General features: G+C 64.1%; 1 protein-coding gene across 2 annotated transcripts in view; it reads left to right on the top strand.

Annotated features, from left to right (window-relative positions):
- The window catches only part of PDZRN3 (PDZ domain containing ring finger 3), a 132,161-nt gene that overhangs the window by 18,917 nt on the left and 87,964 nt on the right, over positions 1-25,280 (top strand). Inside the window, exons 1-2 of one of the 2 annotated variants that reach the window (XM_045857072.1) lie at positions 16,140-16,981; positions 23,399-23,485. In XM_045857072.1, the coding sequence (XP_045713028.1) occupies positions 16,259-16,981; positions 23,399-23,485 (810 nt within the window). In that variant the 5' untranslated portion in view covers positions 16,140-16,258. Of the gene's footprint in view, positions 1-16,139; positions 16,982-23,398; positions 23,486-25,280 lie in introns of those variants that run through there. The other variant, XM_045857073.1, reaches the window with a different exon arrangement.

The following is a 25,280-nucleotide window of genomic DNA, read 5'->3' as shown; positions in this document are numbered from 1 at the left end:
TTCTGCTGTAGGAAACTAGACAAAAAAAAGAGCAAATTGAATCCAAAGTAAGCAGAAGGGAAGAAATAATGAGAATTAGATCAGAAAGTAATCAAATTGAAAACAGAAAGTTAGTGGAGAAAGTCAACAAAGCCAGAAGCCGGCTCTTTGAAAAGGTGGATAAGATCAGGGGGCCCAGAGCCGGCCCCACGGGGGACACAGAGGGAGGGCGAACCCTCCGCACATCAGAAATGAGAACCGGGCGCCCCCACCTCCCCGGGTCGGGGAAGGATGACAACAGGATTCTGTCAATGACCCTCTGCCCGCAACTCGATGACCTGGATGAAACGGACCACTTCCTTGAGTGACACAATCTGTCAACGTTCACGCAAGAAGAAATCGGCGATATAAATAAGCCTCCATCTATTAAAGAAACTGGATCAATCACTGACACCCTTCCAAACAGAAAGCGCCAGGCCCAGGTGGGTTTGCTGGCGAATTCCACCAAACACTTACGGACCGACACATGCGAACGTCCTGGCAACAATCGTCTGTTCTCTGGACTAGTAAGTTTGGTGTTTTCATTGGTTTTGTTTTTTAGATTTTACACATATGCACAAAAACCACATCATATTTGTCCCCCCTGTTTGATTCACTTCACCTAGCACCCTCGAGTCCCGCCCGTGCTGGGGCGAACGGCAAGGTTTCATTTTTCGCGGGTGACACTGTTCACGTGCACACGGCACCTTTACCGTCCATGTGTCATGTCACACTCAGGTTGTGTCCGTGTCTGGGACGGTGTGAGTGATGCTGACGTGAACATGGGTGGGTGACCGTTCTGAATGAGTGTTTGGTTTTCTTTGACAAACGCCTGTGAGTGGGACCGCCGGACCACAGGGTGGTTCTGGTTTTGGCGTTCCACGGAGCTTCCTTCCACGCGGGCGCCCACGGCGGCTGCACCGACCTGCGATCCCGCCCGCAGTGCACACGCACGGCCTTCCCTCAAGTCCTCGCGACGTTTGCTTTCGTCCTTCCGCTCACGGTTGTCACGCGGGCGTGGGTGCTCTCTCCTCGTGGCTTTGGTTCTCCCTCTCCTGGCGGCTGGGGGCGCGGGCCGTCTTCCCGGGTGCCTGTCGGCCACCCGTGTGTGCTCTCTGGCGGAACCCCTGCTCCGCTCTGTGCTCGTCTCTGCCCAGTTTTCCCGACGTTGTTGAAGGAGCTGCCCCCTCCCCGTTCCGTGTCCTCCGTGGTAAAGTGACTGACCGCCCAGGGGAGAGTTTGCTTCTGGCCGCTCCTCTCGCTCCGTCCGTCTGGGTGTCTGCCTGGGTGTCCGTCTGGTTGTCTGACTGGGTGTCTGTCCTGGATCGATCGCCGTGTCTTTGTAATGTGCCTCACCACCCGCCGTGTCCTCTTTCTCAGGGCTGCTTCAGCTGTTTGAGGTTTTCTGTGGCTTTTTACAAATTTCAGGACTGTGTGTTCTGTTTCTATACAAAATGCCATTAAAATTCTGACAGGCATCGTGTCGCGTCTGTAGACTCCGTTAGGTAGCGTGGCATTTTGACAACACTGATTCCTCCAGCCCGTGAGCTCGGACCGTCTCTCCGCCTGTCAGTGGTCTCCGTTGCGTTCACGGTGTCTCACGGTTTTCAGTCCCCGGCCTCCCGCCCCCTGGGCCACATGCGTTCCTGGGTCCTTTGTTCTTCCTCGTGTGGTTGTGCAGGGGATGGTGCTCTTGACTTCTTCCTGACTGTTGTTCGTGTACAGAAACACAACTGATTTCTGTACGTTGATTTTGTAGCCTGCTGCTTTACTGAATGTGTTTGTGCGTTCTGAGAGGTTTTTGGTGGAGTCTTTAGAATTTTCTATATGTAAGATCATGTCATCTGAAAATAGTGAAAGTTTTGCTTTTTGCATTTGAACTTGGGTCCCTTCCCCTCCCCTCCCCTCCCCTCCTTTCCCCTCCCCTCCCCTCCTTCCCCCTCCCCTCTTCCCCCTCCCCAATTGCAGTAGCTGAAGTCAGCGTGGTTCTGATGAAAGAACAGACAAATGAAACCAACGGCCCAGAAACAGACCCCCACGCACCCGTCCAGCTGGTCTCCTTCGACAAAGGAGCGGACACGGGCCCCTCAGCTGGAGGTCCTGAAACGCCCGCACGCCCACGGGCAGGGACAGACCGAACACCCTTCTCAAAGACTCGCTTAAGGCGGATCAGAGGCCTGAGTGTACAGAGCAAAACTGCAAACCCCTAGAAGGTGACGCAGGGGCCGACCCAGGGGGCCTTGGTTCGGGGGCACGTCTGTGCACGCGACACCGAAGGCCCGACCCGAGAGAGAAAGAAGAATCGGTGAGCCGGGCGTCACTGGGATGCACACCTTCTGCTGAGCAGGGAGAGGACGAGAGGCAAGCACAGGTGTCTAGGAGGCACACCTGCGGGGGGTCCAGACGCACCGAGGATTCGTGAAACTGAACGTGGGAACACGAGCAGCCCGATATTTCCTAAAAATGGGCCGAAGACCGTCACAGACCCCCCACCATGGAAAATGCACGGATGACAAACAAGCCCACGAAAAGGTGCTTCGTGCCCCGTGTTGTGGGGAACCACAGTTAAGACGACGAGACACCACTGCACCCCCGGAAAGAGCCGGAACGCCGACGCAGACCGTGCCCGGCGCCAGTGAGGACCGGGAGCGGCCGGAGGCTCACCTCCCACTGGCGGGAGTGAGCGACGGTGCGGCCACTCGGGAGGACAGTCCGGCGGTTTCTCACAGAAGGAAGCGTGCTCTCCCCACACGGCCCAGCAGTCACTCTCCCTGGGATGCGCCCGAGGGAGTCAAAACCTCGTGTCCACACCGATGCCTGCACGGGGAGGCTCACCGCAGCCGGCGCATCGCTGCCAGAACTTGGGAGCAGCCAGGACGCCCTTCAGCTGGCGATGGGTCCAGTGCGGCCCAGCCGGACCCTGGGTGTTATTATTCAGGGAAGCAGAAACGAACCACCGAGTCACGAAAAGACGTGGGGAAACTTCAGAAGCGTATTTCTGAGTGAAAGAAGCCGATCGGAAAAGGCCGCACGCTGTGCCGTCCCAGCTCCGTGACACTCTGTGGACGACACATCCGTGCCGACCCCGACCCCCCGCGGGGTCCGAGGGTGCCAGCAGAGGGGCGGGGGTGGGGGTGGGGAGGAGAGGCCCGGCGCAGCGGAGTCGCAGGGCAGGGCTGCCCTTCTGCAGGGTGCTGGGTGCCGCGAGGACCGGTCCCCTCGTTCGACACCGTCCCGAGCCCTGAGGGCACCACACCCAGAGCGGACCCTCAGGTGCACTGTCCACGCTGAGTGACTGGGACGTGTCCATGTGGGCCATCCTGGGCCGGAACGCCCGGCTCCGGACAGCGGCGTTGAAGTGGGAGGCTGGTGCATGTGGGTGGGGTGTTTGGGGAGTATCGGCACCTCCCTCCGAATGTTGTCATGAATCAAAAACAGCCCTAAAAACAGTGTTTACGTTTTAAAAAGCTTGTGAGAAAGCTAACCAAGTATGAGAATCTATGTTACAATGTAAACTTCTCACAGCACATCCCGATAATCATCTTATCCATTTTCCAATATGAGTCAATATACAGACAATATTAATTACAATTGGTATCCTCACACAAATTGGCTATAAACACTACAACAAAAAAAATGGAGGAATGTTTTGTGTTGATGTTAAAAAATCCAGAGCTGCTTTCAGTGTATGTCACCCCTTTTGGGTGTGCTGTGAATCGTCTTGGACTGACAAAGCGCAGCAAATCTGCGTGGCTGCTCGGAGATCCGAATGTGCTTTTGCTCAGATTAAGACAAATGGGTTCACTGAAAGAAAAACCACCTCTGTCAACATGGTCGCAAATATTAGAGGAACTATTTCTTGATACTCAACTCAGTAATTAGAAAACATTTAGGTGTGTTTGAAGCAGCACAGGTGTGAGAATCTACTTTTTCAAAGGTAGATTTTGTGAAGTCTAAATACAGATTGAAAATTTCTGGGGAACATATTGAGATGTGTTTAAATGGTAAAATGCACATCAAACTGATAGACTTAGTATGAAAAGGTTGATAACATCTAATTAATACTTTTATATTGATTATATATTGATGTGACAATATTATGGATCTACATGATAAAATGTATTATGAAAATGAATTTTACCTGTTCCTTTTTACTCTTTTTTTAAAGATTTTATTTATTTATTTTTAGAGAGGGGAAGGGAGGGAGAAAGAGAGAGAGAGAGAAACATCCATCTGCGGTTGCTTGGGGCTGTGGCCTGCAACCCAGGCATGTGCCCTGACTGGGAATCGAACCTGCGATGCTTTGTTTCGCAGCCCGCGCTCAATCCACTGAGCTACGCCAGCCAGGGGTTCTTTTTACTCTTTAAATGTGGCTGCTGGAAACCTTGCAATGGGACATGTGGCCACGGGCCGGTGTCGGTCTCCAGGTGCGACCCCTCCAGGTAACTGTGGGCTGCGTTCACTGCCCGAGAGTTTCTGGGTTATGGAGAAAGCATGAAGGCCCTGGCTGGGTGGTTCAGTGGGTTGGAGCGTCGTCCTGTACACCGAAAAGTCCTGGGTTCGATTCCCAGTCAGGGCACACGCCTAGGCTGTGGGTTCACCCAGTCGGGGCACACAGGGGAAGCGACCAATGGATGTTTCTCTGTCTCTCTCTCTCTCTCTGTCGACCTTCCTCTCTCTCTCTGTCGACCTTCCTCTCTCTAAATACAGAAGGGAAAATGTCCTTGGATGAGGACTAAAAAAAAAAAGTATGACGATACTCAAAATCTAAAACATGACTTCTATGTTTGGCTCAGGAGTTCCCTTAAATTTTAACTTGAACATTTGGAATATTAATGATCTACAATCTCTTCAGTTACATCAGCATCCTAGAAAGTTAATACAGAGATTCCTGCAGCTGAAACATAAAAAGAGGTTTAAGAATACTTTGAAAGTGCTTTTGTTTTTTAAATCATGACAACATAGACTCAAATTTTCCATTTTATCACTCTGAGCGGCACTGAGCTCCCTCCGTGTGGTGCACCCTCCCACCGATGTCTGAAGTTTTCCTCTCCCCACACGGCGGCCCTGCCCTCATCCAACACTAACTGCCCCCACGCCAGCCCCCCACCGCCCACTCCCTGTCTCTGTGAACTTCACTCCTCCAGGGGCCTCAGGCAAGTAGAATCATATAACCTTTGTCTGTTTGTGTCTGGGAAACTTTGATTGTATCTTTCAGGAGTGTGCTTTGCAATGTCTGTGGGAGCTCCATTCGGAAGGAAGAGCTGTGCTTGGTAAACACGTGGCCGTGGTCAGTTTCTGGGGCGCTTCTTCCTGCTACGTTCAAGGGAGGAAAAGGTTAGCAGCTCTGCCAGGGAGTGGGAGGGTGAGGGTGGAAGGATCTGCCGGGTTCTTGATGCAACCCTGCATTACTTGGCGGAGGGGACGGGACCCTGAGGGGGCAGCACCTGGCGTTCAAGGCCCTCCTGGAGCTGACGCTGCCCTAACCCTCGGGCCGCACGCACGGGGCTGCTGCTGGGACGGGGGATGGGGAAGCGGCTCAGATTGGATCTGAGTTTCCGTGCCAGACGCGCCGGCTGGGGCTGTTCACATTTCTTCACCCTTGTTTTCTTCCAAGAGGAAAGTCGAATGTTTTAAGATGTATCAACAATCAGCTCTTCTGTGACTGTGTGTTTTCTCGATGCTACAATAACTGTTTACATAATCCGCTCTGCAAACAAGGCCTGTAAACCCTTCACTGCAAGCCCGTGTGTGTAAAGGACCAGAACACGAGAGGACAATGGACCGGAGTCAGTGGCCCTGCATTTAAATCCCTCTGGACAGACAGACCCCTTGCTTGGCTTGCAGGGCCACCGGAGGGGAAGGGAGACGTTTAAGTGGGGCGCACGGGGTCCTGAGACCGGATTCCAGCGTGTGTGGAGGCTCCTCCCACCACGGAGCTATTCTCGGACAAGCAGGGGTCTGGGAGGTCACCTCGGTCCTGACCTTTGCACCTGCAGGCAGAACCAGATCCCCGCTCGCCGGCAGACGGCCCTGCACTTCAGTGCACCTGGGGCCGTGTCCCCCAAGCTTCCCACCAGCCGGCAGCCAATCAGAGGCCCCAGGACCCCTTCCTGGGTGTGGCTGACCTGTCCGAACTGCTCACAGGACTCAGGAAAACCACTCACTCGCTGACCACAGCGGACAGTGAAGGAGGAGAAACAGCAGCCGGATGGAGCGACGCGGAGGGCCAGGACCTGAACCGGGGGACCCGGGGAAGCAGGAGACACGGCGAAGCTGAGAGCCGCCGTCTGGGTGCTCGAGGGCGTCATCCTGCACTCGTCACTGACGGAGCCGCTGGCTGCGGGGTCGGAGTCCACCGGTGCGGAGATCCGGTGTGAGACTGGGTCACCCTCGGGTGGGGTGCAACAGCCCCCTCATTAGCATAACAAGGGACACCCCGTCGCTGTCATCACTCAGCTGGGGAGCCCGGAACCGGGAAGGGCCCCGTGCAGACAAAGACCCACCGTATCAGAAAATCCCACTCTGCAGGGTGACGCGTGTGGCTTATAAATCGCAGTGTGGGGGCGGGGAGAGCGAGATGCCATGGGAACAGTTCTGGGCCCAGTCTCAAATGAGTGCCACGGTCCCACTAAGTTACTCAAAGTGAGAAATAAAAGCAGGAAAGGAAGTGGCTTCTGGTCGTGACACACGGAGAAACTAGAAGAAACCTTAGCATTTACAGCACCATCTCACTGCCGTTTCACTGTCGGCACCGGGGCTGGGGCGATGGCCTGCACGGTGCGCCCGAGGTCACAGCCGGGGTCAGGGGTTGCAGCCGGGATCGGAGGGCCCGCCCCCCAGCCCCCAGAGTTCCTCCGCTTCACCCCAGGCCGCCTCCAGCCCACATCTGCTCATCCAAACAAACAACTTTCATTTGTTTTTCCTTCCTGAAGGCAGGAAGTAGCTGCATTTCCAAGGAAAATATTTGTGTCTGTTTGAAGTGGATTCTGAGGCCCACTGGCCGCACAAAGGGAAACAAACCCGCGGGGTCCGGGCCGTGCCCTGGGGGGCCCGCTGGGCCCTCCCTCCACGGGAAAGCGGGCCGCGGGTCACTCCCGACGGGGACCGACCCCTCGACCTGCTCCCTCGGCCCTGAAGGGGGCCTCGTCCCTGCTCCTTCCTCTCACGGGCCGGGTGTCAACCGGGGGCCCTGGCGCGACCCCAGCCGGACTCCGCAGCGCCCGGGCGCGGCGGCCGCGCGCATGCGCAGGGCCCCCTCCTCGTCGCCGCTGCGGAAGGGGCGTCACTGTTCGGTGAGTGGCCGGCCGATGTCCTCTGTCCCGTCCCCGGACCCCGGGCCGAGCCCAAGACCCGCCGCAGGGCCGCCACCTCCAGACCGTGCCCGCCTGCAGCCCCAGCGTGCGCCGGAGAAACCGAAGGACACGGCGCCGCTCACGGCACTTTCTGAACGCAAGGGAGTCGGCGCCGTCATCGGGGGTGAGCTGCGCCGGGTGCAGGGGCGCCGCTGCTGGGAGGACCTGCGCCCCCGGGTCTGCCCAGAGCCCGGCCGACTGATGGGCCAGTGTGGATTCCCGGGAGTCGCTCTGTTGGATGGAAGGCGGGGCTCACGCGGAGTTCCGAGTTAATTACAGAATCCAGTCGTCAGTGACACCCGCGACATTCGTCCTTGCCGTCTTTCCAAAGGCACATGAAGCAACGTGACGAGCGGGAGCCGTCACAGACACCTGGAGGCGGCCCTCCCGAGGCCGGGTGACGCGGAGCTCTGGACGGGGCCCTGGGGCCGTGTGGCCGTGGGGCCGTGTGGCCGTGTGGCCGTGTGCGTGTATTTACTTCTGCCGTCCTCTCCTCACACGCTTGCACTCCATTCCGCCACGGCCACGCCCGGTCAGGACGGAGGACAGAGGACAGCGGACGGAGCCTGCGGCCAGCGGGGCTTTGGGCCGCAGCGGCCAGTCAGGCTCGCGTCTGACCCCGTCCGTGGGCCGGGAACCCGCGCCACAGGGGCTGCCCTCGGCTCCGCTGTGGGCGCCAGGCCCCGGAGCTGTCCGGGTCGGTGCTGCCGGCACGGCCGCCCGGACGCCGTCCTGCAGACAAGAGTCAGTAACTTCGACACGTGTGTCTGTCGTTGCTGAACCTCAGCCTCGTCGGCCCTGCCGCCAAAAAGCTGCCTTGGCGCCGTCCCTTCTGGGCCTGCGGTCTTCCGCGTCCCCGCCCGTCCCCGCCCACTGCCACCCCCTTCCTTCTGGCTGTCCTGCCCCCACTCTGCCTCCAGGCACCCACGCCCCGCGTGCACTCAGCAGACGGTGCGGTCACACACCTCCCTGCGGGGTGTGCGCCCAGCACCCGTGTCCGCAGCCCGCCACCCACCGCTGTCCCTGACGCCGCTGCCACTCCGGGAGGCCACTGTCCCACCACCGCGTCCCGGGGAAGGACCGCCCCCAGCACTCCTGCGGCCCAGTGCGCCCCACGCCAGGTCCCTCAGGCCGTGCCCCCCACGTCCCCTCGGCCTCTGTGTGGAGGTCGTTGCTGTGACAGGGCGGCCGGGGCCCCGAGACACGCACCGTCTCTGACCGCGGGGCCGGCGCAGGGTGGCCCCCCGGCCCACACCCTGCGACCCACCCGGAGCTGCACACCGTCCCACCCCCCACCGAGGGTGGCAGGTCGCACCGCGAGCCCTCAGCCCGTCTCCGCCGCCCCGTGCGGCCTCCGTCCCTCAGTTCCCGCCGTCTCTGAGCTCCACCTGCCGGGTGGTGACGTCGCGCCGGGGGAGCGGCACCCCGTTTTCCTGGCTGCAGACTCCGCCTGCAGGGTCCCTGCGCCTCCTCTCCGGGGGGGCTTGGGCTGGTCCCGGTGGTCTGTCGACAGTAAAACGTGCAAGGGAGGTCGGCAGCCTGAGAAACCGAGGGAAACGACGCCGCGGGGCCGAGGACCCGCCTCGCCGGGGGGCCCAGGGGCGGAGCCGGTGGCTGCGTCACGTCTCCATTCTGACGACACGGCGGCGTGGGCTCAGCTCCGGCGTGAAGGCCAGCAGGCGGAGGCGTCAGCATTGGCGGGCGTCTCAGTGAGGGGACGGAGTGAGAGGCAGACCCCCCTGCCCCGACCCGCGAGGACGCCCGCGTGTCTCCAGGTGCAGTGGGGCGTGAAGAGCGGCCCTGAGCACCCGGGGCCCCCACTTCCCGAGCGTGTGGCGTACAACGTGCTCCCTGCAGAGCGGCGGACGTTTCCCAGGCTCCCGGCGGACGGCCGTCTGAGCCGGGCGCCGCCCCGGCCCCAAGGCGCGGCCCCGGGCTCTGCGTCCCCTCAGCCGAGTCTGCCCCGTTCCACTCGCTGGAGATGAGAGAAGCCGCTCAGGGCTGTAAAACCAGCGAACCTCCCGCCTTTACTTAACCTCCTGCCCTTGAACATGAACCTTTTTATGGCTCGCACGTGATCCGACCCAGCTTGTGCTGGGCTCTCCGCTCCCGTGACTCACAGAGGAGGGCTCCCGACAGGGAGAGGGACCAGGTGGCCAGGTGCTCTGCCTCACCTGCAACCGTGAGCCCCGGGGTCAGAGGGGCACGGGTGCCCGTGCAGGCCTAGCCTGCATCCTCCTCCCCGACCGAGAGCCCAGCCAGCCCTCCGGCTCCCTGCGGGGCGCCGTCCTGGGGCCCCTGCCCCTCCCGGGGCATGAGCCTTGCCGTGTCCGCACCTCCGCGCCCACAGAGCCACTGGCCGCAAGACCCTTCTGTCCCTGGTCCCCCCCACCGGCACCAGGAGCTCGTCCCACGAGTCGCTTTCACACAAACCTCGTCTCAGGCTCCGTGTCCAGGCAGCCACCTGAGCCGAGGGGTCGCCACAGCATCCGAAACCCCGCCCCTGATGGCGGTGGGCCGACCTTGAAACCCACACGGGGTGTGGTCGTGCGGCGGCTTCCCTGACGCCGGTGTGGTGTGGTCAGCCACGCTGTCCCCAGAACGTCCCGGGTGTGAGAAGCCAGGGGCCGCGGCCCAAACCCCAGAGCGTCTCAGCCGGCCGGGAGGGGGCAGCCTCTGGTGCCCAGGGGGGTCCGGCTGCTGAGAGACACTCCTGCCCTTCCGGCTCACGTGTCCCCACGGCGACCCGTGCCTGCGTGACCAGGGAGCTTGTCCAGGCGGCTTCTCACTCAGCAGGGCTGGTCCCGGCTTGGGACTCTGCATTTCTAACAGGCTCCCAGGTGGACGCCGAGGCCGATCCTCCCGTGGACGGGTCGCTGGGGTGCGAGGGGGCAGGGGGGCTGTGGCGGAAGGGCTCCGAGATCCAGAGGTCAAAATGAAGAGGTGGAATCCCTCAAAGGCAAAGACACGAGTGGATGGAGCGGGGTGGGGGGTCAGAGACCCGAGGGCAAGTCTGGGGTTTGGGCGGGAAGGGTGACACCCTGTTGCTGAAGCCACCGCCAGGCCAGCGGCTGAGGATTCCGTCAGGGTCCGGGGCCTGGGCCCAGGAAGGGGCCCGTGCAAGTGGGTCCCCGGGGTGGGGGGACGGAAAGAAGCCCGCAGACGCAGCCCTAGGCTCAGCGGGAAAGGGCGCGCAGCTGCTGCCCTCGGGCCCCCAGACGCGGGCGGTCCCGCGCCGATCCCCCGACTTCTGAGATGCGGTGCCGTTCCTCAGGAACGGCGAGGAGCTGAGTTAGCGGAAAGTTAAGAGAGGTGTGTGCGCTCGGTTCCTGAGGAAGCAGCCTCGGCACAGCTCAGCTTTGAGGGTGGGTGTGGACGCACTGTGACCGACGGGAACCCCAGGTAGACAGCACCCTGAGGTGCCAGTGACCCAGGTGGCGCTGAGGGCGGTCCTGACCCCCGGCCCAAGATGCTCCCCATCCCCCTTGTCCAAAGTACGGCCCTTCACCAAGCATCCGTGTGCTGAAACATCCATGTCACTCTGTGTCACTATGACATGTCCAGTTCAGCGGATTTTGTTTTTCCAAAACAGCAGTGTATCACTCACGATCGGGGGCCCGGGGCCCAGTGCCACACCCCTGACAACAGCGCTTTCCTGGGAACCCCCCGCTGAGCGCTCACGCGTGGTCTGTGGCCCTTTCTGCTGCCCGTTCGTGGCAGGGACAGCACGGCCCTCACGGCCGAAAGCACCTGCTACCTGGACGATCGCGTGTTGTCTCTGGTTTGGACGGCTCGGGCGGCGTCCACGGTTAAGTGACGCGTACACAGGGTCCACCAGAGGTGACGCCTGCCAGGGTGTGGCTGGCCGGGTGATAACAGGGGTGCGGTAATTTGTAGTTGTCATGTGAACATGTCACCTAAACTGTCACGTGGGGAGCTGGAGTGTGATGTCGTGACGTTGCAGAATCACAGGCTCGCGGTTTCGTAATAAACGATTGTGCAGGAAAAGGGGCGTCACTTGTGCCAGACTCTGTGTTCTCTTTGTCCCACTCAGCACATTTCTGTCACGTCCCCGGTCCTCCCCAGGAGGGCCAGAGCCCGCCGGGGGGGGGCGGGGGGGGCGGGGTTTCTGCACAGAGAAGAGGAGCAGCACCCCCCAAGGGGAGTGGGAGGCGTGACACCGGTCTGGCCTCTCGCCACCCCGCCGGCTGCGCTCAGTTCTTGGGCTCCATCCCCTGCCCTTTCACCAACGGGGTCCCTGCCGGCCAGGAGGTCAGGGCCCCTCGCACGAGTCCCCCCCCAAGTCGCCTGCAGCGGGAAGGGCCCTCAGGACCTGTGCCGCCCTGGGGCCCCGGAGACCGGGAGGCGCACTGCGATCCCAGCTTTATCTCCATCTGCAGCTGGCACAACCCACAGGGAAATTACAAGTCACGCAGAGGTTCCCACCGGCCCGTGGGCCGCCGGCGCTTTCTTCCCGGCGCCCGCCCCTGAGGCCCCGTCTCCGTCAGGGGCGGCGGCGGCTGGCCCGCGCCGCGGCCGGCCAGCACCTGGACGCATTTTCCATTGGACCTGCACGGAAGAATGTTCCCACTGCTGAGTTTTTCCATGACAGCCGTGCCTGGTGAGCGGTGGCCCACGGCCAGCGGCCCGGACGCAGCGTCTCCCGTCTCTTCCTGCTCGGCCTGGAAAGCGGCAGGAGAGGCTCCCGTGACTCCTGTCTGTGAGGTCACGGCCCACGGCGAGGCTGCAGGGACCACACCCTCGCAGGACGGTGTCCCTTCGTGTTTGGCTTTAACTCCTTCCCGCCGCATGGCCACGTGCTCTGGGCGCCAAAACCATGGTTTCAGGACAGGGTTTCAAAGAAAGGGGAGAGTTGCGTTTTCTCCCGGTTGGCTGACACCTCAAGAACGTTTTGCTGAGGGCTTCCCAGAAGAGAAGAAGTGACTCTCTCTCACAAAAATGAGAAGAAGGAAAGAGAAGAAGCAAACCTCCAACAACAGGCACGTCTCCAACACAGGCGAGAGCGTGTGTCAGGGAACACAGTGGTGTGTCCTACGCCGTGGGGGAGGGGCGCTCGGACCCCCCCCCCCCCCGCGTGCTGGGGCCTGCGGTCCCACACCCCTGGCTACCTGAGGCCCTAGGTCACCAGAAGCCGGGGTCACGCTCAGGGTGGTGCCCGTCAGCTCGGGCAGCCTGGAGGACCCAGAGAAGCCGTCTCTGACGTTCCCAGCGGAGGGGCGGCCGCAGAGGCGGCGAGGTCACACAGGAGTACGGTGGGACCCCCCCTCCCCCCGCCCCGCCAGCCCGGGATAATGGCACTGAGCACCGCGTGAAGACTCCAGGGGTTTCCACATGTAAAAATTAGTTAATTAGTGATTATTACCTGTGCTAGGTAAGCACAGATGATGATTATCCTAATTTTACAGACAGAGTAAATGAGAGTGTTGGAGGTGCCAGGAGAAAAATTAAAATTAACGAGGTCCCGGATCACAGGCCCGAGAAGCAGAGACTTTAAAGAGCTTGCAAAAAAAAAAACAAAAAAAAAAACCCAAAAAACAAAAAACAAACCAACATGCTGTAAAGTGAAACTTGAATATTACAAAACAGACTTTCCAGAGTAAAAGTGTTTGGTTACTAATGAAGTCGGTGCTGGGACTCTGTGTTTTGTTGATGAGTGGAAGCCACGAGGTTTCATGATTTTGTGCCTTATCACACACCTGTGCCAACCAGCCACGGACGTCTGGCGGGGGACTCCGTGTTTTCACGGGTCCTCACGCTTCAGGTCGCAGCCCTTGTTTCCTTCCTTCTCGGGAACGATCAGGGGTCTCTGGTGTCTTTGAAACCTGCTTTAGAAACGCGTCCGGACGCGTGACTCTCTGGGTGGACAGCGTGGGGTGAGCGTCCACGGCGAGCTAGTGTCCAGCCGGGCGGGCCTCTGCCACTCTTTAGAGCTTCAGTCCACTGCAGAAACCGTCCCGTCGCGTGACTGGGCGCGGGAGCGGGGCCTGTGGCTGCGGAGTCGTTGGAGTGTGTTTGTCACGACCAGCATTGTGTCGCCGCCCCTCACACGCCCTTTCCCTTTGCCTCAGGTCAGCGCCCTGGCGACGGAGGGGGGGCACCTGGTGTGGGGGGGCGTCATCCGGGACGGCCCCTGTGCCTCGCCGGGTGCCCTCCGTCTCTAAGGTCCGAGTGAGACTGCCCCCCTCACCCCGGTCCATGAACGGGCGGGCCACCCGAGGCAGGACACGCATTGTGACTGTCGGGAAGGGGGTGCCCTTCCGTGTGGGCTAGCCGAGCTGTGGGCACCACCAGGCTGACCCCCGGGGAAGGGAGCCCACGCAGAGGGGAGTGGGGCAGGTTCATGGGGTCGTCTAAATGTCCGCCGTGGTCACGCCGCCGGAAACAACTTGCGTGGCCGAGCGTTTGTGGGGCGTGTGCTGTCGTGGGCACCTCCTGAGGAGCGGAATCACCGGGCCAGGCGGTCACTCGATGCTGCACAGCCTGAGCGACGGCTGGACCGTTCTGCAGAGAGGCTGCCCGTTCGCCGTCCCGCAGCCACAAGAGAAGGTTCCGACGTCTCCACGCCCCTGCCCGTCTTTCTGACACTCGCCGTCCTAATGTGCGTGAGGCGGGGGCTTGCGCAAAGCTTGCCAATCACAACCAGGCAGGGACCCAGCAGTTCCCGCGGCAGCTGGTGGTGCAGAACTGAGCACAGATAATGTCATGGGGACCGTGTCCTGAACGCTGGCATGAACCCCAAACAGGTCCCACTGGGATTCTGACCCCTCCTGCCGGAGGCGTCGGCCTGTGATCAGGGTCCCAGGGCAGGGCTGGCCCGGAGCAGGGACTGGGAGACCATCCTAGTCCAACACGAGGTGTCACGCAGACACGGTGCCCCCACTCTACGGTGCCCCCCCCGTGGTCCCCCCCCCGTGGTGCCCCCTCTGTGGTAGAGCTAGGCCTGACCGCACTGGGTCCCTCCCTCAACTGCCCAAGGCCCTGCCAGGCCCTCCAGCCCCGGCCCCGGCCACTCAGAGTCCTGCCCAGGGTCCTGCCAGCCCCGGGTTGGCTCCTGCCCTCTCTCTGCCCTCACCTGGCTCTGCTCTCTCCTTTCTCACCTGTGCTAAGTCCTGGGCCTGCTCGAACTGAAACCCTCGCACCTCGAGTCCCCCTCCCCGGGCCCGGAATGTCCTACTGGCCGTCCCCCCCCCCGTTAGAACCCCCCCTCCTGGGCCCCGGCTGCTCTCCCTGCACAGTCCCCTGTCTGTTAAATTCAGCCACTAAAACATATGCTGATGTGCAAGGAGGGGTTTTTCCCCCCGAATTCTAAAATTAACCAAGGGGGAGTGGCTCACACAGACTCTCCTTTGCCTAAAGAGGCCCCGCCACCCCCGCTCTGTGGCCTCAGCTGCAGCATCTCATCCACCTCCCGGTCTGCTGTGCGGGGGTGGGGGTGGGGGTGGGGGGAGGCATCCTTTAGAGAAGCTGCCCCCAAAGTGAGCACCAGCCCGTTTGAGGAGCCGGGCCTGTGTCTCAGCACCGGCTTGGCTTGAAGAGTGTTGCCCGGGGTGTGACCTTTGCTGGAAGGCCGTGTTTCCTGCCAACCCGCCGGGACCCCGCCAGCCGCTCGCCAGACACACTGACGGAGTTCCGGCGGCGCGTGCCCCTGCGCTAAGGCCGGTGCTGCCCGCCTGTGAACCACCCAAGAATGGCCAGGGCGACTGCAAGACGCCTCTCCCACAGCAGACACCGAATGCCACCGACACCGATTACAGAGCGCCGTCGAGTGACAGCTTCTTAAGGGTCAGTTCCACACAAGTGACCCCCTCTGGACATCGAGGCGGCCGTTTCAGCAGGTGAAGCAGTGACGCAGTAAAGGTCGGGGGTCCACAGCTGCAGAAGGGGGCAGCCAGAGCAAAGAAAGGGTCGGAGCGGACGTGCTGTCCAGGCCCAGCGCCACGCGGAGCGCAGACTCGGACTCCCAGGCCCTGGACGATGCTGTGAACCCCGCGGTCTTCCTTCAACACCCGGGCATTGCAGAAGCCGCCCAGGAGCTCACCGCCCGCCCCCGTGGGAAAGGCCCGGATTCCAGGACAGACGCTGGAGTCTGGCCTGAATCCTGGCCGGCGGTGTCAGCGTCCCCTGGAGACCCCCGGACGTGCCGGCGCTCAGCCGCATCGGCGCTGGAGTCTGAGGATCTCTGCTGAACACGACCCCGCAGGACTCCCTCCGCCTCGTCCCAGGCCGGGCTTCCCAGTTGGAGGTGTCAGGTGGGCACCAGGCCGCAAACGCCAGCGCAGGGCCGGCCCTGGGGCCAAGGGCTCCCAAAGTCTCCGCCGGATTCAGCAGCGACCGTAAGTGCCGGCGTAGCGGCCCCAAGAAGTTTCTCCAGCCCCAGCAGCCAGCCGCGGGGCGGGGGCGGGGGCGGGGAAGGGGCGGGAGGCGGACCACTCCGTGGGCGGTGGTCCCGGAAGGGGCTCCGCGACGCCGGGCGGGGCGACAACAGCCGCCGCTCCCAGCTCAGTGAACGTTTCTCTGCTGGAATTTGCCTCCTGAAGCGAAGAGCTCGAGCGAGCGAGAGGAGGTCCAGGAGAGGAGGGTGTCGGCTCCGTCGCGGGGGCGCGGCCTCTCGGCGACCCCGGGGCCTCCCGCTGCCTCCCCGGCGCAGCGAGCCGGCCGGGCAGGCTGGGCCGGCGGCGCCGACGGGATGTGCGTGCGCTCGCACTCGCGCAAATACGGCGGAGGAGTCCAGGGCCTTTTCCGAGAAGTCTGCCGAGTTGGGCTCAGTCCGCGGAGAGCGCGCGCGCGGCCGGGTCTGCGCTCCTCGGAGGGCGGGCGGCAGGGAGGGCGCCGCTCCCCGGCGGCGACCCAGGCCCGGCCCCACCATGGGTTTCGAGCTGGACCGCTTTGACGGCGACGTGGACCCGGACCTGAAGTGCGCGCTGTGCCGTAAGGTGCTGGAGGACCCGCTGACCACGCCGTGCGGCCACGTCTTCTGCGCGGGCTGCGTGCTGCCCTGGGTGGTGCAGGAGGGCAGCTGCCCCGCGCGCTGCCGCGGCCGCCTTTCGGCCAAGGAGCTCAACCACGTGCTGCCTCTCAAGCGCCTTATCCTCAAACTGGACATTAAGTGCGCGCACGCGGCACGGGGCTGCGCCCGGGTGGTCAAGCTGCAGGAGCTGCCTGAGCACTTGGAACGTTGTGACTTTGCTCCCGCGCGCTGCCGCCACTCGGGGTGCGCCCAGGTGCTGCTGCGCCGCGACCTGGAGGCGCACATGCGGGACGCGTGCGACGCGAGACCGGTGGGCCGCTGCCAGGAGGGCTGCGGGCTGCCCCTGACGCGCGGGGAACTGCGTGCGGGCGGCCACTGCTGCGCGCGGGCTCTGCGGGCGCACAACGGCGCGCTGCAGGCCCGGCTCGCCGCGCTGCACAAGGCGCTCAAGAAGGAGGCTCTGCGCGCGGGCAAGCGTGAGAAGTCGCTGGTGGCCCAGCTGGCCGCGGCGCAGCTGGAGCTGCAAATGACCGCCCTGCGCTACCAAAAGAAGTTCACCGAGTACAGCGCGCGCCTGGACTCGCTCAGCCGCTGCGTGGCCGCGCCAGCTGTTGGCAAGGTAAGCGCCGGCCGGACCCCCCTACCAGGCCCCTGGTAACCAGGGAGCCTCCCGGTCCCGTCCCTGGGGCGCTGGGATGCCACGGGCTTCCCAGGAGCATCCTGGCCTCCCCCTCCTGCTGCTGCTTGCCAGCTGTGTCACTGGGAACAGGGCGCTGAGTCAGCCTGAGCTTGTAAACTCCAGTCCCTACAGATTACTAGGCGCGGAGGATGAAAAAACGGTACAGCAGCTTGGAAAGATTGAAAGGAGCCCACAGCCAGGGAGCAGAGCCAGGACAGGGTTCAAGGTTTGCTGCTCAGGCCAGCTAGGGGGTGTGGGAGAAGTCTCTTAAACCTTTTAGGATGGGGAGACATGGTCCCTGCCCAGGACCCCCAGGGCCAGCCATGTCCCTCGTCCTGGCTCGGAGCACTTGGGAGGGGGCCAGCAGAGAGGCCTCGGCAGGGAAGGCTGGATTCGCGCTCGGGCTCCGCTGGCAGCCGGCGGCTGACCTTGGGGAGCTGCTGGCCGGCTGTGAAGTTGGAGATCCGTGCCCCCTGGCGAGGTGACAGGAGGTGGAACCCAGCCAGGCGCCCCCTGCTCCGCTCTTCCGGGGGCTCCTGGAAGCATGAAGGGAGCCGACCCCAAGCATGAAGCAATCGCTGGGACGGAGTCCTGAGAACTGGAACTGTTTTAGAATCTGGGCTTTGTGCTGACCAGCTGGGTGACCTTGCGGCTCGGTCCAGGTGCAGCAGACTCCCTGGACCTCAGGCGGCTGCTGTCAGCTGCGGAGGAGGGAAGGACCTGGCACTGCGCCTGGGCTGGGGGCGGGGGCCGAATGCCTGGCCTCCGTGGCTCACGATTATCTCACCCGAGGAGCCCTCCCTGCAGCCGAGAGGTGCTGCAAGCAGACACCCAACTGGAGGCCACTCTGCTCCAGGCCCTGGGCTGGGTGCTCCTCAGCTGTTTCCTTCCTAAGCCAAGGAGGCGGCTGGGACACTTCTCTTTTCGTTGAGGAAGACACAGCCCCAGGGAGGGGAGGGGCCCTCCGGGCCAGGGTCTCAGCGTCTAGGTGCCACAGTTGGGCTCAGAGCCCACGCGGGCCCGCCCGTCTCCAGCCGTTTCTGAGCCGCTGTCATGCTGCCTCTGGGTGCCGCCACCAGCCCCATGCAGCGCGTGGTAATTGCCACGCGCCGGCCGCCGTGGTCGGCACTTCGTGGGCATCGTCTGTCTGCTGGACCCCCTGAGGTGGGCGAGCAGGCCCCGGGGACCCGCAGAACTCGCACCCGGTCAACCCGCAACTCAGGGCCCAGTGGGATCGGGGTGGGCCTCAGCGCCCAGCTGCGGGACACCCAGACCCCTTGGCCCGCCATTCTTTGTTGTGGGGGGTTGAGCAGAGTCCTTAACCCACGATCCCTGCCTGGAGCAATCTGCCCCCCACCCCAGCCAAGTTTTGACACGGGAAAACGTCTCTAGATACTGTCTAGTGTTCCTGCAGGGGTGGGGGAGAAACCACCCTCCCCCCGCCCCCCGCGGAGAGCCAGGGTTTCCTGATTGCGGAGGCCACGCTGTGGACAAGGGGGGCCCCAGGGTGGGGCCCCTCTCCGGCTGCCTGTCCTCTGGCTCCGTGGCGGAGAGCATGTCCGCCCCAAGGGCCCCAGGCCTGCGTCTGCTTTTCCTCCTTCCCTGGCGCACACCAGGCCGCGGCGTTCCAGCCCCCGTGGCTGGCCCCGCCCGACTGTCAGCTGCAGGCCAGCAGCTGGCCGCGCTGGGCGCAGGGCAAATATTTACAGCTCCAGCTCCCCGGGACCTCACGGGCTACAAAGGCCTGGGGAGACCACGCGTCGCCCCGCAGGGCAGAGCCTGGCCTGTGAGCGGGCGCCGGCGTGGGGCGAGGGGCGGTTGGAGCTGCTGCCGCTCCTGCCGACCCCGGTGCCGCCTGCGCAGTGTTAGGCGACGCTTGTTTATAAAGAAGCCGCTCCCCCCCCCCCACGCGGGGCTCGACTCGTCACTCGCTGCTGGGCCAGTTTGTTAGTTTTCTTGCCTTTCTGTTTTCTTTCTGGAGTGCTTGGGTAAATTCTCTCTGAGTCCAAAACAGGACACTTGAGTCAAAACGGAAAGCGTTTGACGCTCTGAACGGTGGGAGAACCGGGGGGTTCAGCTCGGGGACAAGACGTTGCTTTCTGGGCTGGAGGACCGCTCTGCCCCCGGCTCTGCTCCTCCGCTCTGCTGGTTCCCGCTCGGGCCTCAGCCCCTGGGCCCCCGCCAGGCCTTCGGGGGGAAGCGGCTCTGGCCCCGGGTTAACCCCCAGCGGCCCTTGCAGCTGCCATGCAGGCTGCTCGAGAACTTGTTTACTTCGTCCTGTGCGCTCTGCCGTGCTGGACACTGTTTATCTTCCCCGAGCCAGAGGGCTGGTGTCCCCGCGAAACTGCCCTGCACGACGGTTGTATCTTCTTAGAAGCCGTGGTGTTTACGTCTCCGTTACAGGCGGAACTAGACACGAGACACCCGGGCGATCTCTGGGACCAGCTCTCTGGGGCCCAGCCCGCACCCCGCTGAGCGGTCTGGCCTCGGTCACGGGGCCTCGGCCGGCCGGCTGGGCGCTCGGGGTCTGCGGGCACTGTTCTCAGGGCGGGCCCCAGCCCACCTCCCAGCTTCCCTCGACCGGAACCACTTGGGGAGCTCGCTGAAGCGGACCCCCGAGTCTGACTCCGAGTTCCGGCCCGTTTGGGACATGAGGTCTGAGTCCGTGAGGAGCTTCCGGGGAGGCCTGTCCGCCTGCCACGGCTCGTGGCTGCTCAGCCGGACGGAGGGCAGGCTCAGCGCGGGCGCACGAGGGTCGGGCTCCCCCACGCGGTGTTTACGTCGCCCGCCCTGGCTGCCCCTGCCGACGCCGAAGGCGGACCAGGCCGCGGTCCGGGCGCCAGGCTGCCGGGCCACAGCGGCGAGGGGCCTCCGGAACCCGTGCGCAGCTCGCTGGGCCGCCACAGGCTCGGTCGGTGGCGCTGGGCTCCAGGGAGCTCTCTTCCCCCCTTGGTTTCCCTCCACGACGTGGCCCCTGGTTCTCGGAACACAGGCCTCCCACAGCAAAGCTTCTGGGGCTTTCTGGCCCCACCACTTCTCGGGACTCACCCTGGGTCCCTCTGCTCTGCCCCCCCCCCCCACTGCCACCCCGCTCGCTGTCCCTCCTGCACGGGCTGTGGAGGCGGCGCAGCTCTTCAGACGGCCGCCGTGCCCACCCCGGGGTCTCCCTCCGGCCCGGCTCTGCTCCTCCTGGGCTGGGTGGTCCTGGCCATGCGGGGGGGTGAGTGCTCAGCGCAGCGCAGGGTGTTGAGCAGCCCCTGGCCTCCGCCCATGAGATGCCAGTGGCACCCCGTGCTGTGACAGCAGTGTGCAGGCACCACCCCCACCCCCTGGGTGCAGAAGCGGCCTGGTCCCCGCCCCCCCGCACCTCTCGCCGGACCCCCGCCGCTCCCTCTGCCTTCCCCTTGCCGTTGACTTGCTCTCTACCTGCACCCAGGGCTTGTCTCTCAGAAACGCCAGTCTGAGCTCAGGCCTCCTCCTCAGACGAGGCTGTGCCTCCCGGGTTCCTGGGGGGCTGTGCGGCCCAGCGCATGGCACATTCTGCCAGCCTGCCCTGTCTTCTTCTCCCTTCCGTCTTCCCGGCTTCCCTGGGCTCAGCAGCCCCCGCCCTCCCCACCACGGCCTTCGCACCTGCTCTCGTCTCTACCTGGAACGGTCTGTCCAGCTCCTGATCTCCAGGTAACCTGTGAGTCCCCAGTTCCGCCTGCCCCTGCCTTCCCATCAGCACGTGGTACCCGTCTCTGGGTAACCCGTGTGTGCTCCCCATCCCATCATCACTGCCTCCAGGAAGCCCTCCGTGCCTCCCACAGCGGCTCTGGTCCTGAGACTCTCAGTGGGTCCTCCCCTGGCAGGGCGTCCTCCTGTCCATCACAGCTGTGACAGCATTGTCTCTGGTCTGTCTCCCCAGGCGGGACCACAGCTGTCTCCTGGGGCTGTGTCCCGCCTGCCCGTCGCAGCTGTGACAGCAGACCGGGCGGGCTGTCTCTCGTCCGTCTGCCCAGGGGCTGGGTCCTGCTTCAGACAGAGTGTGTTTGTCCAGCGGGTGTGTCCAGCAGCGAGCGAGGGGCCCGTCTCAGCGGCGCGGCTCCTTCCCAGGTCGCCAGGCCAGAGGGAGCCTGTATGGAAGGGAACGGTTTCTCTGTGCAGCACCCCCCACCCCGCCGCCCCACTGAGTAAACAGAATTGTTTCCAGGTGTCGGAGCCATTCCCTGGGCTGCTCGGCCCCGCCCCGCTCACGCTGGACGGAGCCCCACGTCAGAACTGCTGGGTGCGAGGGGGCCGGGGGACGGTGGTGCCGGGAGGGGCCCGGGACACGCTCTGCAGGGTCTGCACGGGGAGCTCTCAGTGGGTGTGCTGCTCCTGACTCCTGAGGGGCTTCTGCACGTGCCCGCCCCGGGGCACCGGCCCCGATGGCCCACTCGGCAGAAGGGCTGGTGGCCGTCCCGGGTCATGGAGTCCCCCTCCCCCCCCCCGGGCACTTGAGACTCACGGTGTCGCTCAGGCGCAGACGCTCTGCGCCGCTTGCACTGGGGGCGGAAGGGCTGTGGCCCCGGGGCTGAGGTCCGGCGTGTCCCCCCCTCGGTGCCCTGCTGTGGGCTGAGCCCGGCCCCGCCCACCTGCTGCGCCCCGCACTGGGCGTGAGGAGCCTGTCGGTGCTTCCTTGTGACCCTGGGGCGGGAGGAGCGGTGCCCTCCTGGTTCCGGGGACGAGGACCCCGTCTCGGGCCCCGGCTGTGGATCCCAGCACTCAGCCGTGACTCCGCTCCTGGCGGGGACGCCGCGCTCTCCGGACGCCTGCAGGGCATCGTGGATGCGCGGCATCTCTGCAGCGAGGGCTGCGCGGGGCGAGGAGCTGCACTCGCAACTCTAATTGCAGAACTAATTAGCGGTCTAATCCCCCGTGACAGGTCAATGGGAAGGCCCCGCCTCTGGAGGCCGAGGGATGCAGGACTGCGAGCAGCCAGCCGCAAAGAGTGTGGGCGCTGGTGTCGGCCTGGGTCCCGGCTGGCCGCTGCATTGCCACCGTGAGACCCTGCGCTCTCGGGGCCGGGCACCCGCGGGGCTGGGTCCCCGATGTCACTTCTGCACCCAGGACGCTGGGTTGGTTCTGGGCAGTTAGCTGGGGTGGGGCCCTCTCCGGGAGAAACAGCGCGGGCTGCAGAGAACTTGGAGATGATTCGGCACATCCATCCTGTGTGTGTGTGTGTGTGTGTGTGTGTGTGTGTATCTGTCGGGAGTCGGGGTGGGGACTGTGTGTGTGCTGGGCCGCAGCGGCCACAGGTGTCCGGGCTGGCATGAACACCTCTGCGCCCCGGAGCGCAGGGCCAGCGGCTGGGGCCTTCCCGCTGTCGGAGCCGAGCTCAGGCCCTGCGGACGCTGCAGTTATTCCCCAAAGAGCAGGCGGCAGAAGTTTGGTGGGAAGTAGGAGACACCAGCATGAAACCTCGTGTGCGGTGAGCGGTCAGTGTTTCTAAGGACGCTTGTGATGAAGGCTTCCACGTTTTTAAAGATGCTGCATTTAGAAAAGTCCGTGTTTAGACGAGAAACGTGAGTGGTGCAGTTGTGAGTTGTCCTCGCCCCCGTCCCTGTGCGGTTGTGCCCCCCGGGAGCCGCCTGGCCCTGTGCCAGCCAGTCTGGTGTTGACGCCACCATGCCGGTCAGGTGGCCATTTGCACACGCGTCGGCCTGTTGGTGGTCGTCAGTGTGTGACCCAGCGGCCCGGCCCGGCCGCCCTGGCTTCCCCACCCCCGACAGACGCCCGCAGCCTCTGGGCGCTGCCGGGACAGCACGGCCTGTGCACTGGGAGGGTTCATGCCGACCCACCTGCTGCTTGTCCCGTGGGCGCGACAGTGTCACCGGGGTGGTGCCCGCCCTTTCCGCGGAGGCGGGGGTCCTCGGTTTCCCCTCGGGTCTGCCCCAACCTTCCTCCGCCCTTCCCCGACGTCTCCCCGCACAGGTGACTGTGGACGGGCCGAGAGTGGGCTCACACGGCCGGGGGGGTCACGTCTGAGCCATTCAGGGTGCCACAGGAGGCGGGGTGGGGAAGCAGACAGACCGGTGCGTTCTCTGCCCCCTGCCCGGGCGTGTGGCGGGAGACGCGCTGGCCGACCAGAGTCCGGAGGGGAGGGGCTCGCCAGGCGCCCGGACGTCAGTCGCTCCAGGGCACGAGGCCTCGGAAGTGTCTGTGGCCTGACCCAGGGCAGGGCGTCCTCGCTCGGGTCCAGCAGCTCCAAGCGGTGCTGAGTTTTACTGACCCTGGGTGACCCACCCACCCGCCAGCGCACTTAGAGGGAAGGGGCGGCCCTGCCGCCTGCCTCCTCGTCGCGAGCGAACTGACCTCCCTCTCCGTTCCCCGCAGGGCGACGAGACCCAGAGCCTGACCCTGGTCTTGCACCGCGACGCCGGCTCCCTCGGCTTCAACATCATCGGCGGGCGGCCGTGTGCGGTATGTTCGCTGCCGCGTGGGTGTTCCTTCCCTGCTGTGGCTGGAAGCGGGTGGCCGGGGGGTGGGGTGGGGCCTGGGCCGCACCTGTGGCTCCTGTGATCCGAGACCTGGTGGTTTGTGTCTGGTCCCCACCCCGGGGGATGCAGTCAGGTGGCCTCCTGCGGCGTCATCGCCCTGCGGATGCAGCGGCTGCCGGACTCGGGGAGGTGTCTGCCCGTGGGCCGTCCAGCTGACCGGCCTGGTGGGCTGGCGGGTGAGCTCGGCCGCTGGCGGGGCCAGGCCGACCCTGTGGGTTGGTGCTTGGCCTCTGCCCCCACACGGCTCTGGGCCGACCCCGCTCGCCCTGGCCCCTCGTCGGAGAGCAGGGGCCGAGTGCCCGTCCGTCAGGGTCACTGAGAGGACAAGTCTGTGCCAGGCCCCCGGTGGGGGGGGCGCGGGGAGGGCGGAGGCAGGGGGCCGGGTCCCAGCTCCAGGTGGGCGACCTGAGTGCACGTCACCTCCCTCCTGTTCCTCCTCTCGCAGCGTAGAAGGAAACTCGTCTGAGGAGCCGGAAGGGAGATCTAAGCCGTTTAGTGAGGGAGTGTCAAACAGGGCCATCTGCCGGGGGGGGGGGGGGGGCGGGCCACAGGGGCCTGCGTCCCTGCATCCCAGGGTCTGCATCCGGGGAGGCGTCTGTCCGGGAGGAAGCACAGACACGCACGTGTCAGACGGGGCGCAGAGTGAGGAAGGCGGCAGGAAGGGGGGCACCGGGAAGATCCCGGGTGCGCAGGGTGCGTCACTGGGCTGCGCCGAGGCCGCGAGCCCCCGAGGTCGTCCGCGGGGGCCGGGATCGGGGTCGTCCAGACTCCTGCTGCTGTTGCCGTCTGGACCTCTCCCCGTGCGTCCTGCGGGTTCTTAGTGGCAGCTAGGGTCGTGAATCCTTCCAGAAGCTTCTCTGTTTACCTTGCCCAGATGGGCCCGAGGAGTCACTGAGGCAGCGGTAGCCTCACGGAACGTGCTTTTCCCAGAACGAGACGTGAAAGTCAGAGCCGCTCCTGCCCCCCAGCTGCGGAGTGGGTGCCATGTCTCAGGCTCAGAAACAGCGCCAGCCGCCCTGTCTCCGCCCGCATGTGGGGACCAGGGGGCCTGTCGGCGAGCGGCAGCAGCAGCCACAGGAGGACACGCGTGTGGTCGTCTGACCTTTCCGTCCGTACACAGAGCACAGACGGACTCACGGATCAGCCCCGAGGGCCCCGGGGTGTGCAGGTGGCGTGTGAGCACTGGCTGCAGCCCACGGTCTCGGCGGCACGGGCCCCGCCCCGGTGCACCCTCCTGTCTCCCTGGCCCCGTGAGGCGGCCCGGACTCCGCTCTCCGGCGTCAGAAGCCCAGGACGGCGGCGTCTCCCGAACGAGGCCCCCGTGTGGGCAGAGCGGTGAGAAGCCACGTGCTGCCGGTCGGTTAGGGTCCCGGTCTTTCCTGGGCACGGCGTCTGGTGCCCCGGTCAGTGACGACGGAAACAGCAGAGTCGGCCGGTCACGGGTCGGCGTAACACGCACGCTCACCGTGACCACGTCTGAGACGGCGCGAGAAGCACCGACGTGTGCCACCGCGGAGACGCGGAGGGAGGGAGCAGCGCTGCTGGCAAACCGGTGACGGCGGACGGGCTCCGCGCCGGTCCCCGTAAACCCGCGTCCCTCAAACACGCGTCACCCGAGAAGTGTGGCAGCAGGAGGGGCCGGTGCCCGAGGATCACGTGACGCGCAGACACCCGCCCGCCACGCCGCGGTGGCAGAAAGCCGCCTCCGTGGGAGCAGG

This window comes from Phyllostomus hastatus, unplaced genomic scaffold (genome assembly GCF_019186645.2).
Source record: "Phyllostomus hastatus isolate PE091 unplaced genomic scaffold, TTU_PhHast_1.1 phas_scaffold_129, whole genome shotgun sequence".
NCBI lineage: Eukaryota > Metazoa > Chordata > Mammalia > Chiroptera > Phyllostomidae > Phyllostomus > Phyllostomus hastatus.
This window is presented reverse-complemented; position numbering and strand designations above follow the sequence as displayed.